This window comes from Bombus huntii, chromosome 4, assembly GCF_024542735.1.
Source record: "Bombus huntii isolate Logan2020A chromosome 4, iyBomHunt1.1, whole genome shotgun sequence".
NCBI lineage: Eukaryota > Metazoa > Arthropoda > Insecta > Hymenoptera > Apidae > Bombus > Bombus huntii.
In genome coordinates, this window is record NC_066241.1 from 3439083 (window position 1) to 3456346 (window position 17264).

General features: G+C 45.7%; 2 protein-coding genes across 4 annotated transcripts; both read left to right on the plus strand.

Moving 5' to 3' along the window:
- Window positions 1-1197: 1197 nt before the first annotated feature.
- Window positions 1198-17201, plus strand: LOC126865259 (uncharacterized). 3 transcript variants are annotated; one of them, XM_050617599.1, is made up of 3 exons: window positions 1198-1358; window positions 16598-16731; window positions 16943-17201. In XM_050617599.1, the coding sequence occupies exons 2-3, from the start codon at window positions 16636-16638 to the stop codon at window positions 17141-17143; spliced, it is 297 nt and encodes a 98-aa protein (XP_050473556.1). In that variant the 5' UTR covers window positions 1198-1358; window positions 16598-16635; the 3' UTR covers window positions 17144-17201. The 3 variants fall into 3 exon arrangements, with proteins under 3 accessions (XP_050473556.1, XP_050473555.1, XP_050473554.1); XM_050617598.1 differs by lacking the exon at window positions 1198-1358 and adding an exon at window positions 15462-15624; XM_050617597.1 differs by lacking the exon at window positions 1198-1358 and adding an exon at window positions 15719-16030.
- LOC126865235 (uncharacterized) lies at window positions 5370-13310 on the plus strand. Its single transcript, XM_050617534.1, has one exon. It carries the CDS (start codon window positions 5958-5960, stop codon window positions 8817-8819), a length of 2862 nt encoding a protein of 953 aa, XP_050473491.1. The 5' UTR covers window positions 5370-5957; the 3' UTR covers window positions 8820-13310.
- Window positions 17202-17264: the final 63 nt, after the last annotated feature.

Genomic DNA, 17264 nt, shown 5'->3' on the forward strand with positions numbered 1-17264 from the left:
ATGTATTTGTACTCTATTTATGTACGCGAATATTCTAATAATTAAACGAAGATCAATTTCCAAAACACCCTGTTCCTCTTTCTTTCTGTTCGACGGTTAATCATTCGTGGTTACGTTACGCGAATTGCCGTTAGATTGCAAATAATCTGATAAATTAGTGATAAAATTTCACAGATCTCCGTTGCAATATGCATTCGAAATCGCTATCGGCAATCGTACCACAAGATTCCTCAACAACCAGACGTGTAAACAAATTAAAACAATTGGTCGACGGCCAACGATCGGTTCGAACTTGTGATTAATCGAGCTGTGTAGAAGCACGTACTAAAGATGCACGTGTGTGAGTTTATTATTGCGACAAGTAATAATATGAATCACTTGATACGGTTGCTGTCGATGAATAGTCAGTTGACTCTAGATAAAAATAATTACGGAATTTTTGTCTAAAAATAGACTGCAATTGCATCCATCGAAAACATATTTTTAAATCTTCTCTGTAACGTCAACGTAAATCGATCGATCGAATTTTTAAAATTCGCGTCGAATGAATTAAATGAAAAACATATTTATCCTTAACCGAGAACAAATTGTAATCGACGTGTAAATTTCAACGTATCCGGTGTATTGTAGACGTTCCGCAGAACTGCATATCGATGACGAGTCATGTTTTAATGAGGTTTCAAAGGCTAGCATTAATCGATAACAAATTTAACGAGCTTAACTGCTCTCGACCCTCGAAGACAGCGGTTATCTAAACGATAGATATTTTCAGCTGCTCGTTAAAAGAGATTTTGCAATACCAATGAAACGACTGAATCATTTGAACGGCGAACGAATACCATTGCCCACATTTAACTTCATGGTTAATCTAATTTGAGGATTAAAAGTACATTTGAAAACGCTGAAGCAACATGAGCGGTCTTAAGAAGTTTAGTGTGATTAAAAAAACCCTACTATACATTGATATGTAAACACCGCAAAAAAATAAATGAATCGATAATATCATTAAATCAAAAAAGTGAGAAAAGAATTGAATGAGAAATAGGATCAAAAGTAGCATTCAAACGTCGATAAAGCAAATAACGGATAATACGTGGCTTTTTAATCCTTTAATTTTTTACCGCTCGGTCGATAAAGCAAATCGCGAGGCGGTAACCATCGAGGTCAGAGGGAGACTACACCCGTAACGATCCCCGTGTTCGAATTCAAGGTTTTCGCGAAAACCAAATACGAAAGATGCTAGTAATCGTTTCGAATTGTGGTCATCCGCATCGTCGTTGTCTTTCATCGTCGTATCAAAAGCAAACGCATGGCAACCTCGTCAACCTCGATACGCCTTCGCCAATGATAAGATAAAGGTTAGCATGTGTACGTTTCTCGTATAGTTGCAAATGTGGGCGTTATTGTATTTCACTTACTCGTGTGCACTTCGATCCTTGCGTTCGTTCTCGATAACGTTTCTTTCTACGCGTTGTTGTCTTTTTGTTCTTTTATTCCATCCTTCTTTGTCTTGGCGATAACACGAAAGAAAGCGAGTGGATTGTGCAAAGGAACGAATCGAAGAATCTCGATGAAACGAGAGTTTGCGAGGTTAGCCTCGGGCTCACACAGGTATGCGCAGGTATGCGCGAGTAGGCGCCATCGTGTGACCGCCCACGGAGAAGGTATATTTCTGCATTCGTACGTGGGCAAACGAGCGATGCGACCAACTGTGACGCTTAACCTACGTATACGTATAGATAATAATCAGGGCTGCTTTTATCTGTCAAGGTACGAGGCGACATGTTTCGTTCCCTGATGCACTAAATTCATTTCGTTACGAATTGTTCAAGCTTCGAAATTTTGCATCGAAACCCCGCTGTGATTAGAAATTCTTACGGACACACAATCTGTTACGGTTCATCTATGCGACTAGATTTAAAATACACAAGCGTTCACACATATGCACGTAGAATAACGTATACAACGCAAACACCAACACGTAGCAATGGAACTGTATGTGCTGGTGCACGTGTGGCGCTCTCCCAGTTAGCATGTACGTAAATAAACTCAGGTTATAAACTCGGACCTGCAATTTTAGCAAGTGCCGCTCTTCATTCTGGACAAAAGAACTTACATACGTATTATCGTCCTAAATTGTCTACAATTATTCGTTATACTACACGATGTAGAGTATACGGAGTTGATACTTCTTTTCTCCAACTCCGATCATAAGGCCCAAAAACGAAGACAAACGAAGGTATAATTAGTTGAATGAAGGAACAAAGCGTTGCTTGACAGAGGCTCGTTCGAAACGTATACGTATACACAGCGAAGTGATATTACGTACTGGACAGAAGCCAATTATACGAAAACTTGGACAGTGCAGCCTCAGACAGGATTCGATCAATCGTCCGAGCAAAATAAGTATCATAGGCGACTGTTTGTCTCGTGTTTGCCAAGAAGCCTTGAACGATGCCTCTATACGCGTGTAACACAGACAAAGATAACGGAGAGAACTGTCTAATGCGTTTTTTGCAAGGAATTGCAACCGGTACGCCCTTTTCTTTTACGCTGGTATTCTCACGTGACTTTTGCCCCGCAAGTAAGGTAGGTAAGGGCTATATGAGTATAGTATGGTACACAGAACTCAAAGGTGAGGTGTCGCAAGTCGGAGCAATGGTAAATAGAAGCGTCTTATCTCGCTTACTCTTACTTTCAATCCGGTGACTCTGTCCTTTGACTGTCGCGCGCGCACGCGCACACACACACACGCACACACGCGCACACACATATACACACGCGCGCAAGTACAAATGCGTGAAAAGAGAGCAAGGAAAGCGAAGGCTACGAAACCGAAGCAAACGAACATGGGGGAGAAAGAGGGAAAGAGAATGGTCGGCGTACATCATTTGGGCGCCGAGAAGTCTGGCGCGACCAGGCCAAGCCAGGCCAGGCCAGGCCAGAGGCGCGTCTCTGGTTACGCGACCATTTGGGGCGCCAAGCATGGAACGCCGCAGAGACGAGAAGAGCGAGAGGATGGGCAGATAGAAGAGGAAACCATAGAAAGGCAAAGAGGGAGAGAGAGAAAAGAGGGCCCCAGGAGGACCAGTGCTGAGGAAGGTAGGCGTTCGAGCATCGTCGTCGAGCTTTGAACCGGGGAATCGCGTAGGGTGACGTTGAGGAAGGAGAGGAAGGGAGGAATCAACGATGGGGCCCCTGCAGGCTACATTCCAGCGGGACGCGAGTTTTCAAACATGGCTACCCGCGTGAATGTAGGTCCACGACCGATCGTATAACACGCACACACGTTCGACCTTACGAACTACAAGATCCCTCTTTCCTTCCTTCTCCTTCCTATACTCGGTCTTCTCCGTTTCGCCTGTGTAATCTGTTCGGAACGATTCCCTCTCATAAACGTGCTCCTTCCCCCTAATGCTTGCTCCGTCACACGCTTATACAGACACTAACCCACAGAATCCCCCTGCCCCTTTACACCATCGGGTTGTTCGTTTCCCCTCTCCCCTCGTAGCAACCCGGACGGCCAGGCCGACCGAGCTGGCGACACCCTGTCTGGCAAGACCGGCCGGCGGACAAAGGAGGGGGAGCCTGGCCGCTGCGTTGCCACGTCCTCGGACTTCGAGCTGCACCTACCTTCGGCCCCAAGGACAAATCCGATGAACGTGCCAGCCATCGTGGCGTACTTAGGCGACTGTCGGTCTGCTACTGCTATACCTCTTACCGATATTATTCCACGATCGGCTCTGCTCTCGTTTCTTTTCCATAGACCCAGAGCTCGACTACGATCATGAGACGTCCGATGATAGAGGAAAACAACATTGAGTTCGGTAAAAAAGGAAAGAAGATACGATCTCGTGATTTGAACGACAAGCATAAAATACCAAAAAGATGAGACACGCTCGCGAAACTATGCGAAGGTCGTATCGCTTCAGGAGGCACGTTCCTCTCGTCGCGATGTTAATGATTGTCAGATGTATTTAGAAGCGGTTCGGAGTTGGAATGATCGACGGAGCGAGAATAAGCAGGCAGATTCTTAGAAACGCAGTAGGGTGCTCCTTCGTGGAACGACAGGAGGATCGGTCGAGTCTCAGTTTCTGCTAGTGGCGCGAATCGTGGAAATTTACGAGGCCTCGGTTCGTTTCTTTCTACAAGGCCCGTCTCTCTCACTCCTGTTTCTCCAAAGTACATATATACTAACACGAGGCTTGCGTCATTGCTTGCAGGTCTCTCCGCGTCCGTATACGTTGCGGCCTACGTGCGGCTCAGCGACATGGCAACCGCGCGTAAAGCTAAACATATTAACTGTCGGCTCACGCCACAAAAACAACATGATCTCATTCCACTACGTATATGCGAGGAACGTGTGATCCGTATGCACGCTTCGAAATCTCATTCAGTGATAACCAAGAAGTGAATAGGACGAGCATTCGAGAAACGAAAAATAAGAATGCGACGAAAACTATGAATAGCCACCGTAGTGACTGGTAACGGTAAGTCGGTAGAATGCTGGTAATAACCAGGAAAGAACAATACAGATCACATTACCCTACCGGGATTATAATGGGAACGGTACTTCAACCCTAACGAGACCTACCACTACCTGGCAAAGCTGACACGGCCACAAGCATTTTTCCTGGAAGGCAAAATCCCCTTGCCTCACCGGCCTTTCCCCTTATTCGATGCCAATAAAACTTCCTAGACGACGGTCGCTGTGTTGGCGCTCGGTACGGCAAACTTTCAAGAATCGTACCGTATGCGAAGTCTGACGTAGGTCTTCAACGATTTAACCTAGATAACACGCCTAATCTCAGCCGCGCGAGAAAACATCGTAGCTCGTCGGGTCGAGTCGAGTCGAGTCGCGCGTCCACAATTCTTTTGACGCTTTAATTCGATTCGAATCGATTCGATCGCAATTCACAGACATTGGAAAAGATTCTGCGTAGCATATGCCAGTATAGCGAGTGCCGAGAGAAGATATGATCGAGTCGCACTAGGAGAAAGGCGAACAAAAATCACGGCTCCATGCTGGCTAGTGCGAGCCGAGAGTTGGTAAGCAACGAGCGAGTGAGCGAGCGGGCGAGCGAACGGCAGAGGCAGGCAGGCAGGCAGGCAGGCAGGCAGGCAAGCAGGCAAGCAGGCAAGCAGGCAAGCAGGCAGGCAGGCAGTCAGACGAGTACGGCAGACAACATGGCGCCGAGAGCGTCGTCACGCTGGCGTGACGTTTCCCGCGCGCGTCATTAACGGAAGTGAGCACACAAAATGGCGGAGTTTTACGGAGCTGAGGTGTGAAAGGGAGGAGAGAAAGGCGAGAGGGTGCGACGGGGGGGAGGGGCGGGTGGGGCGCCTACGGGTGCGGGCAGTCAGGCAGGATGACGAGAGCCGTAGAAAGAGAGAAGTTGGTGGAGGTTAGGTCGGTGGCGCAAAGAAAGAAGAATGACTGGTGGCCGACGGCGGTGGACTAGCGCCTGTGCTACTCGAGTGGGATGCGGGACGTCGAGGGGCGCTTACTGAATACGGAGAGTAAAGGACAGAGAATGGATCGGTGGTAGGAAAGAGAGAGAAAGCGCGAGAGTACGGTCGATGCGGGAGTGGGGGTAGTACGGTGAGAGACCGAGAGTGCGGCAATGAGAAGGGAGACGCGCGGCAAGGGGTGAGCGAGCGAGAGCGCGAGCTTGGGACGAGGGAGGGGAAGGGAAAGATCGTTTCAGTGGGAAGCAGCCGCATTCGTCGCCGGTGGTGGGGATGAAAATTAGTTACGGCATCTACCAAGACCTAAAAGGAACTCCGTGCGCGGCGCGGCCAGGCCACTTCGTGCAATGTTACGCGTTAAGGTACCCCCGTGCGTCGTTGGCAGTGCCCGGTTTCGAAGCTCATCGTCGTGTTCTCGTTCTCGTGTTCGACGTGACGGTCATCGTCACGCTGCGAAGGAGTTCGGTTCGTGAAATATAACACGCGTTATGGCTCATGGAGTAAGCGAAGTGCTCGGTGAGGGAAACACAGCAGTGAAAATGGTGCATCAAAAACAGCAACAACAGCAATCAGTGCATCAACATCAGCAGCAACAGAATGCGAGGAAATCGGTCGGTGTGATGGGAAGCAGACGGATATTTGCTCCGGCCTTCAAGCTCAAGGTTCTCGATTCGTACAGAAACGACATCGACTGTCGTGGAAATCAGCGTGCCACCGCGAGGAAGTACGGGATTCATCGACGCCAAATACAGAAATGGCTGCAGTGCGAGGATAATTTGAGAAACAGTTGTGCCGAGACTGGAAATACCAGTGGTGGAGTGGTCTCGACAACGGCGATCTCTCCCGTGGGTGTTTCCAAGCCGGACGGTACCGTGACGGAAGCCACGGGGCCTGCCGTGACTCCAGCAGCGCCGGCCTTGAACCTCAGCCTCGCCAGACTGCACGGCGACGAGCTGGCTACACAGCAAGGGCCCCCACCTCTTCTTTCTCATCCTCCTCATGGTGGTTCACCCTCTTCGCCCCAATATGCTTCCCAATCTGGAACGGCGACGGCGCCGGTTTTGCCCGTTCGTCTCGGATATCAAGAATATTCCGGCAGCAATTCCGAGCAGCATCATTCTTGTCGGGAAACGGAGGATCGAGTACAGGTAACGGTGGACGTTCACGGTTACTCAGAGACACGCGCAGATCAGGAATCCACCTACTACGTTCTAAATTCGGACGGCCAACGAGAACACGAAAATTCTATTGACGGTCGAAACGAAGCGAAAGTGTATCAGACTCTGACGGCGTATCGAGTACCTGTTCATCAGGAACACCACCGATACGGTGGTAACGAGGCTAGCAACGAGATTGCGATCGCCACATCGTCGTTACATCGACATCGTTCTTCGACACCTAGTGCTACTTATCATCATCATCGATCTCAACAAAATTACGGGGACGTGGATTCGTCGTCGTCGATGGACGGGAAATCATCGTCACCGCCGTCGTACGGATCGCTGCTAGCGCCGTCGATGATAAAGACGGAACGAGCGAGCCCAGACTCGGCGGCGACGCCAGGGCCGTGCGAGTCGACGAGTTCCCCCGGTGTCTCGAGGGTCCCTCTCTCGCCCATTTCGTATCCAGCCAACGGCACCGGTTCCAACTCTAGCTCCAGCTCCACCACGTCCGTTCACTTGGATTCCCCACGGGCCTCCGCGAGTCCATGCTTGCACGTGCACGTCCACGAACACGCACACGCACACGCGTCACCAACGTTGGATTCCGAGAAGCCGATCCCGTCCCTGCACCACCGATCGGCGCAGCAGCAACACCAGAGAGAGTCCAGGGAAACGACGACCACCGCGGTTCGTATCCACGCAGAGAAGGAAACGGAGAACATCGCTGAAGAACCGGAAATCGGTAGGGCGATGGTCAAGGAAGAGATCCAGCTGGAGGAGGATGTCGCAGCACCGATCGTGGAAGAAGGAAGAGAAGCCGTTGTCGCGTCTTCGTACGTCGATTACCAACGACCACCTGCCGCTACCTCGACACTCGCCGACTCCTGTCCGATAAGCCCCGTACACGATCGAGAAGGGTACTCTTTACCCTCGAGCCCTCAGGAACCAGTCAGCTCCGGTAGATCAAGCACAAGTTGCTCCGACAGCGAGATAGACCCTCTCGACTGCTCTTCCGGCGGCCACAATTCATCCAACGACCTCGCTCGTCGACGATCTTTCTCCCTTCGATTCAAATTGGACGTCCTCGACGCTTTTCATCGAGACGTCGGCGTGGCGGGCAATCAACGTGCCACCGCCAGGAAATTTGGCATAAACCGTCGTCAGGTACAGAAGTGGCTCGGGCAGGAGACGGAACTGCGAGGCGAGATCGCCCTCCGTGGAAACTCCAGACAACGGCTCGGCCCTATCCAGGATGCCGCTTCCGGTGACTCACCGGTAGATCTGAGGACGTCGAACTACGTTTCGAGCTTATCGCAGGATCGAATTGAAATCGAGTTCGAGCGATCGCCTCCGCCTCTTTACTGTTGCGACGTTGGTTCCTCATCTTCGCACCATTTTCCGTACTACCAGCATCCAGCAGCGGTCGATGTATCTTCCGAGAACGAGCCCGTCGTTTCTTGCAATCTCGCCTGTTGCATGGACGGCCACGTCGTAACACCGGTCGCTTCGTGCTACCAGGAAACCTCCTTAAGAGGATCTTGCTACTCCAACTCGCACACCAGACTGTACTGTTATTCGCCTCGAGAATATTCCTCGGAGATCGCCTCGGCTCCCGAGCACTCGGAGGAATTGTCCCCTGCGTTTAAGAGACAGCACTGCACGCTTTCCTGCTGTTACGAAACTCTGCCGTCGCCGAAGAGGCTCTGCCTGGAAGCCGAAGACCCGATCAGGACGAACTCCTGCCACGAAGTGCCTCCTCAGGAAACGCCGCTCTGTTTGGTGAAGCCAAAGAGGCTCGTCGTCGCCTCTCCGTCGAGGACGGAGCCGGTATCGAGCACCGTGCCAACACCACCTTCGTCCACCGCGCCTCCGCCACCGGGACCAACGTTGAAGAAGGACGCAATTTTATTCAAGCCGTATTTGGACAATCCTGTGACCAAACCCATCAAGGAACACGCGATCCAAAGAGGCCTGTCGCCAGTCAGTAGCCACAGTATAATCGTGAACAACAACAACAACAACTGCCAAAGTATCTGTAATTTGAACGAAGGCAGGGGTCACGACTATGCTCTCGAGCTGAGCCTGAGATTGCCGGTATCCTGGAGGGCTCACCCAAGTCCGTACACTGAGTTCCCACAGGTCAGGAGTGCGTTTGTTAGGTATCCAGCGAGTCCTCATTACACTTAATTGGTAAATCACGTTTGATCCTCGATTGCGCGAAACAGGAGCGACGGTTTGTTCTATCTTGACGGGATATAGTATCCATCCAAATTGATCGAATATCAAGGAGTCGATATTTGATATGAAAGCAATTTTTTAAAGCCGATATCTCCGTTCAATGTAACCGTTATCGATGACATTTAATTCGGAAACAAAAAAAAAAAAATTATAGTTAATATTTTATCCGTATCGAGGACGTTTCAATCGATTCGTAGATATTCGTTGGATAGCAAAAGACCTTCCACAAAGGATTTAGCCGGGCAGGATCGATTGGTACGTGATCTACGACACGTCGTATGCCACGTAAGCGTTTATCATTTCTTCGATCATCGGTGTCGCGTTATACATCACGATAAGTCTTAATCGACCATTGGACGAGCCGGGATATGGAAGGAGATTATACACGGTCGCGTCTTCGTTCGGCATGTTCCAACTTCTTCGGATCTGGCCTTTTTTTCTCCCGCTGCCCTCCGCAAGGTTTCTTCACTCCTCCCCTTCTACTCTCCCTCCTTCTCCCCACCCATGAAAATCGTCGAGAAGTACACACACGAAGAAGTTTTTTCTCGCGCCGGCTTTATCGACGAGATTAGCTCGTTCGACGGCTATCGGCTAGGCCGTTTAGAGGTCGAGTGTGCTCGCTATAATTACGGAATTATGTCAGTCTCGGTATGATATCGATCATGAGGAAAACTCGGTAGCGTGGTCTCGCGCGCGGCACCGTGCCGTTCCGCAACGCAACACCACGAAACCGCCTTTATTTCGCCGCCAATTGCCTTCGCGGAAAACGCTCGATTCGTAATCGACCATGGGAAACGGCTACCGGTTTTTCTTTTTCGAGCCCGGTTCGATTTCTTGGTAGAAGCAGATCGGTGTCGCGACACCGGACTTTTCCACGAACCGACGCCGCTCCTCTCGTTTCGCGTTCAATCGAGGATCGATCTCTTAATATCGTTTAATTGCTCAAACAATTTCTTCCATACGCGCAGCCGTGTGCCACGCATGGCGCGCAAGTATTACGACAGGGTTTCGTCTCAGTTTTTCCTCTCTAATTTTCCGGAACTCTCTCCCCTCTCGAACAGCCAGGCGATTTATTTCCTTAGGTATCTCGTTTCCTTCATCCTGGATCGAATTTTCTGTAAATATGTATATAGGATGATATGGGAAGATCGAGCCGAGTAAACTCGGATTTCGAACATATCGATGCATCTTTGATAATAATTTGGTTCGATCTCCTCGCTAGCATCATCATTCGTGGTTATTTTTGTATCGAATGTGCGATCCCGAGGAAGAAGGAAAGGGACGAAATGTCGAAGAAGGACTTCGCGAGAAATTCGCCGTACACGTTTCCCTTCGAGGCCGCCATCCGTGCCTTTCTTCTCGCTGATCCTAGAACAAACGTGTCGCCCAATTTAGAGCAAACTTACACGTAGACTTAGTCGTATATAGAGCTATATTTTGTACAAATTTGTGTCTCGATTCCGCTAAGAAATCGACAAGGATAAAAGGGGAATGTAAAACGGCGAATCGATTCCGCGTGGAGAAACTTAAAAATATGTATTTGTTGCGATAAAGTAATTGTAAATATTTTTATTGCTATTGATCGATGAAATTTTGACAATCCAATGTTCTACGTCGAAACGATTCGTTCGTTGATCGCACATATACGTATACTCCAAGTCGGGATACGAGACTGATCGTACGGGGAGACTTTCAAAAAGACACACACACGAAAACGTTCCGTAAAATCCGCGTGCCTTACACGATATACATATAATATAGAAATTAGAATCACACAGGGACTCAACGTCGTTATAGCATCGAGTGTTTAGAGAATATGGTCGCGATTCTAATTTAGGTTAGCGCACTCGTTCGCGGTACAAAACCACGAGAGTAATGTTCTTAATTATTCTTATAAATTATTCACGCGTTTACATCGTTTCATGCGTTCGTTCTCCGCTTGGTATTCCGCCGGCTTATTTCGATTCTCGAGTCGATAACGCGTTCATTTTTATCGTCGAACGACCTTCGAGCTATCACGGCGAAGAAAGTTTCTGAATCAGCGGTCGGTCGCGAAGCGAAAAAAAAAAGAAAAACTCGGAAATGCCCCGTTCCGTTTTCTGTGTCTGATAATCGATCGCTATCTGCCCGAATCGATTGGAACGAGATAATCTACGCGTACAGCGTGTGCCCCACGGTCTGCGAAAATAGAGTACGATCCGGCGAGAAAGTTTCCCTCGGATGGGAAACCGAAAATAGCGTTCCACGAATGTTCTGCGATCCGGCAATTGAGCACGTCGCGGCAAAGAAGGGCAATTTTGTAAATTACCATCGCAGACAGAGCAGTTACGTCAATGTTTCAATATTCAGACTCAATCGAGCTCGTTCCAAGCGCAACTAATCTCACGCGTTGCGATAGCCGCGTGTATTATCAGCCAGAAAGATGCACTTGCGTTCCTCGTGGATAGTGCTACGCACGGGTCAACGGTATTTACCTGGATTCATGCCTTCATGGAGCAGAAACTAAATTCCTCCGGTTTCCTACCTCTATTGGTAGATGGAATTTCATCTACCAAACGTACCGCTAATCTCTTTCTTTTATTCATTTTCTAACTGAGATCTTTTTAACGAATTTCTTTGGCAAAGAATAAACCTCGAGAATCGAATATCGCCAAAGTGGGAGAAGAAACCGTATTAACCTTGTCCGCGTTCGCCGATAGGGTCAAGGTGGCAATGTACAATAAAATATAGCGTAATCTTAAGCCATAATGAATTACATAATGCCATAACAACGTTTTACATAATAAACGTACTGTCGAACCGACTGATGAGAGAGAGAGAGTGTGTGTGTGTATGCGCGCGCGCGTGTGTGTATGTGTGTGTGTGAGAGAGAGAGAGAGAGAGAGAGAGAGAGAGAGAGAGAGCGTGCGCGTTCGATAGCGCGAGAAACAAATGCGTGATTGCTTGTATGTCGGCGCGCGTTTTGAACGTGCGCACGCGTGTGTTCCATGTGCACAGCCCACAAGAGTCTATTAAACGAGGCATAAAGCGTTGTATAAGCAATATTTTTTAAGTGCATCAAACTGTGTGAACAGAAAGTAAAAGAGAGGGGAAGGAGACACGGAGAGAACGAACGGTTGGTTCGAAGTGGGGAGAAAAACTTCGTGGGCGAACCCCCACGTTTTAAACCCACGTGCAGGGAGATGATGTATATACACAAACCATACATACACACACACACACACACACAGAAATAATTACGTTGTAAGCATAATGCTCGTGTATCTTATATGTCTAAAGAAAAATATATATATATATATATGTAGTGTTGAACGATAGAGACAAAGTGACTTTATATATATATATATATAAATAAATATGTATATGTATACATAATTATTATATTTTAATATGATCAAATTGTATGTAACGAAGCGCTTGAAAACTCGCCCGGTGCCTTTTAAAGATCGCTCGTGCCTTATAGCTTCGCTGGCGCGAGAAAGAATCAAGGACCAAAATGTCTCGCGTCCTTAGAACGAGCCACGTATTTTTACGTCCTCTCCGCGGCAAAGAAGAGTTCCCGTGCGGGTTGTTGGCAAGGATACGCTCCGCGAAAGAGAACACCGGTGACTCGTCCAAGCGTGTAATAATATCAGTATTCACATTTATTCTTTTATTTATTTGGTCGCTAATTCGACGCGTCAAAATCATCATCTTGTTTCTCTTCTCTGTTTTCTAATCGGATAAACCAGATCGATCTAGATGTCGTATAAATTCGATAGATCATACTTTTGTTCGTTTCTTTTTTTTTTCTTTCTTCCTTTTTAATATATATCTTCCGCTCGTCCACTGTACATCTCCAGTCATTCTGATCGGTTGGCATTTAATTCGCATTCGATCATAAATCATCCGGATGATATATGGAAAACTGTGTTAGTCGAACGTGAACTCGTTCTGAGGGTTGATCGAGAGCTAGAAACGAACGAATCGGATTCCCTCGCCAAGAGAGGCAGCTCAAAGTGTGATAATCGTAGAATCGTTGATACCTAGCCTCGAGGGCTTATCCATTTTTTTCCCTCTCTTTGTACGGTCGAAATTCTCAGCGGACGTTAAAAACAGCGGCGAAAGCAACGATATACTGCGCATCGCCCGATCCGCATATTTCTCAATTTGTCGGCAAAATTCGACCGATTACCAAGCATATCCGCTATTGTGATTCACCGAGAACAACGTAGCGACAGCGTGAGAGGGAGAGACTGAATTTATTCGGAGAGAAAGGGAGAGAGAATGCTTGAGAACGATTTTAATGTACGGTGAGACAGGCATCATGAATCTGTCGTTTATTTCACTTTTTTTGTACGCTCGAAGAAAGAAAAATTACTGTATTAAATATTGTATTATATACACACGCGTAGATTATGAGAATTTGAGAGAAAATATAAGAGACTATTTTAAAAGAAACCTTCGTGTATTATTTTCATTTTTCGAAGTAATTAACAACTTAATTAAGTAACGTAACAACTTAACTTAATTATAGTGGCACGACCTTTCCCTTTAACCCTGACTCCACAGTACGTGTTTATCGTGGAATACAAATTCGCAACCGTTTTTGTATCACGTTTTGCCACCATCGAAAATATAATGCAATCAGTACATCCTTTTCTTTTATTTCTTGTAGCTTTAGATAATTCTAATCGTACGAGATTACGTGATTGTGAAAACACATTTGATTATGTATATACATTTCTCAGAGGCGCTTACACGCGTGGCAGACTGAGCGTCTCGAGATAACCGGGAAACTGATAATTTGAGAAAAGTTGACAGAGTCGAACAAAGATACATACACACGCCGATTTACAAGTTGACTTCGAGGGAGCGGTACAGTCTTTGATCTCGATCTTGTTTCATCCCATTATTTATTACGCGACGTATCGATACATCGAGGACGAGAATATAATTAGAAATGCATTCGAGGAAATAACAGACATGGCTTACAAAGTAACTTTTGTCTCATCGACCCCACAACTTTCCTTTGCCTTATGCCTTTCTTTTTTGTGACAATAACGCGAATAACGTTCCAATATTTTGAGAAATAACTCTAGAAATAAGGTGAGAAATAAATCCAATCACTTATGTCGTTTGAAGAGGTTTGATGTTGAAAGCTCGTACGAAGAAAAATGTCGCAAATCGGTATCATTCCTGCTATTGTTCGAACGATTGTTCTTCTTTTCTTTTTCAGCAAAGATGGTAATCTTATCTAACGAAACGTTTCGCACGCTGAAGAAACTCGTGAAATACTACTGCAACGTTCTACCTCGAATTACGCCAAATTCAACTTAAAACCTACAACTGCGATACAAGCTTGCAATATGCCGACGTCATTCGGTTCGAAATTTCGTCATATTCTGAAATACCGGCGTTACACACGCGTTACATTTATCATTAAAGTACACTTCTCCGCGATACTTTTAAATAATTCTGTCGCATTTGAACGAGGACTGAAGTCATATCGAAGATAAGGACAAGTCAACTTAGTGATTCGTATACTGAAAGTAGTCACGTCGGATGCACACTCATACAGCCGTGCGATCTGCAATCGATGCAACCGATGCATTGTTTCCGTTATCGTGGTTGATTGGTAGTATCCGAGGATCGACGATCGCACACGTACTCGCTAAACTTTCTAGGCACGCAATCGCACGCCTGCCTGCACGCCATGCAGTTGCTGTTCATCGGCTATGCACTTGTGTCGATAAATGACGTAAAAGATCTTTAACTTATCGTAGTTGTTTTTTCAAATTGCTAAATGTCTTCTCATTCTTAAAACTCGACGAGTTTTTTTTACGATATAAAGACTACATGTTTATTTATAAATCACCGTTAATGCAGCAGGCTAATGCGGAGAGAAAAATTGAATTGCTGTTTTTATTGACTGTTTCCTTGAACTTATGTAGCAGGGGCTAAAAAATGTAGCGCGGGCAGCTGCACACATGCATGTGATGCGATACATATATTCCTATATATCTCTAGAGTAGACGTATAATTGGATTGGAATACATGATAATTAAACCGGAAGCGCGATTAGTTTCGTGCGATAAACTTGTACTAATTGTTGCATTCCTATCTAAATGTGACTTTAACAGCTTATTTAAAATTGTAATGTCCCGAATGACGTTGATCAAACAAGTTTTGAATCCCTCTGCAGGTTTATGGAAGCTCTTAACGTCAATCGTATAGTCCAGGCATTTTTGTTATCGACGGTGGTAGCATAGTTGCACTGATTTATCGATACTACTCTCTACGATTTTTTGAAAGATTATTAAATATCTTATCGTTCTTATTGTAGGCCATATTGCGTTCTCCCGGTACGTAATTAGCTTAAAATCACTTGGCATGATTAACATTGCAAATGGGAAGAGAATGAAATCCGCGATAACTCTGTTTGTAAGTGGTGTTCATTCTAGCCGATAATTTCGGCTGTATTAAGGAATAAACGATGTTTATCGATAGTTCCTAATATTAAATCGCGATTCGTTTTTATTGAGGCCACCGTGTGCGCGCAAAACAGACCTTGAATCAAAGTATGACTGATGCAACGCTTCAATCAACGCCAATAAATGTCACCGACTGTTACAATGCAATTAGGAAGGGTACAGTGGTATATGCGCACGAAAATTCATACTAACGTTACATATTTACTTCGATCGTGTAACCTTGCAAATGAATCTGTTCGAATTAAAGTTACGATTGCGTGGACCCAGTTAATTTCCTCTCAGTAAGTTGTACAACTGCATAGCACTGTATCTTTTGCTAAATCGTTTCGCATTCAAAGGTAATAAGCTACTGTCTACAACGCTAAAAAATTCACGACAGGATTCCACGCGTCTGGCGTTCTCAACCGGAAGTTCGAAAGGGATACCAAAAAGTTTCTGGCTTCGTTCCAATAGACGAATAACGTGTCTTCTCTGTTTGCGAGTTAAAGATCAGCGTGACGACAAAGTCTCAAGTTTCGCTGATTATTCTTACCGTGTACTTCTTGTCCGTCCGCCGATACCATCAGACAGTGCTTGCTTATAAATTGTCAGCGACTTTAGAAACCGCCGACCTGGACCGTATTTTATCAACCATCGTCCGTACAACAAAGTTGTTTGAAAAAGCTGGGCATCGTGTTCAATTTACCGGTATATAGATTGCATGTTCTCAAACTCGATTAGAATCATAGTAGAGTCATCTGTTAGACGTAGACGTTAAAGAGAAAAAACGTAGCAGAAACATTCAACCATTATCATTTTGATTGAACAATAATTTAGTGCTGAAGGAGGGAAAAAGAGAAAATCTCTCTCAAGAAACGGAAAAAGAAAAGACCAGATTGCGTAGCTAATCAAAAAGAGGAGGAGAAAAAAGTAGAGAATATTAATTCTGAAAATAGTTGGAAGACAGCGTTTACTGCGTTGTGAAAGTCCAGCCTGAGTTTATTTTTACCCTAGACGAACGTGTGCCTTCTCTCCATCGTTTCTCCTGCTTGTTTTCGTTCTCTCGTTCTCCTCGGAACATGCCTCTTTTCCCCACTGTCTTTTATCTCTCTTCTCCTTTGATAGACAATAATTTTCGAGGGACAGATCGTACAGTTCTTTCGATCGATGATTTCGCTAGTTCGTTAAATACAGGACATTTTATGATGATTGTCATGTCGTTCAATCGCGGATCCCATTTGTATATCGTAATTTGTAAATCGATACGTGTTACAGGTTTCCTATACAAAGACCATTGAAAAAAAGAGTTGTAAATGACGGAGCGCTATGAATCGCCCGAAGTGAAGGCCGTAGTGACCAAGGAAGAGATTCACAAGAGATACCAAGACGCTGCTCTGATCATATTTAAAGTAATTATTTATTTACGATGCACAGGTCTACCAATTGAAAACGTCATATTTAAATTGTAATTAAATATAGAAACAACATTTTATTAATCTTCTATTTCAACTTAGAATCGTCTTAATACATAAATTGTATTTTAAGAACACATTGTATATGGTTTTGTACATTGTTCCGGGTAATAATTATTTCAATGTCTCGTAAATCTCTACATTTCAGGAGCAACAAAGTAAAAAGGAACTTGTTAACTATTTAACCTTTGGGACGAGTCGCAGAACCATGGAATATAGTAGCTACGGAAACCAGCCTGTTATTGTGCGGAGACCAGTCGGCTCTTTGGCAACTCGTAACGATAGTACCGTATCCTCGCAAATATTAAGGATATATCGAAAGCCTCGAGATAGCTGTGCAATAAACTAATTTATAACACAATTATGGTTCTCGATTGTAAATTAAACGACCATGTCTCTATTTTATAGTTTAGTGTCTTTAATGTTTTCGCTCCCTTCACTTGCCTCTTTTTCAAGTAAGGTAGCAATCA

Excerpts from the sequence above, each read along its gene's own strand:
- LOC126865235 (XM_050617534.1), top strand. The coding sequence starts at position 5,958 with ATGGCTCATGGAGTAAGCGAAGTGCTCGGTGAGGGAAACACAGCAGTG.
- LOC126865259 (XM_050617599.1), top strand. The coding sequence starts at position 16,636 with ATGACGGAGCGCTATGAATCGCCCGAAGTGAAGGCCGTAGTGACCAAG. Across the intron at positions 16,732-16,942 it reads CTGCTCTGATCATATTTAAA|GAGCAACAAAGTAAAAAGGA; the intron begins GTAATTATTTAT and ends TCTACATTTCAG.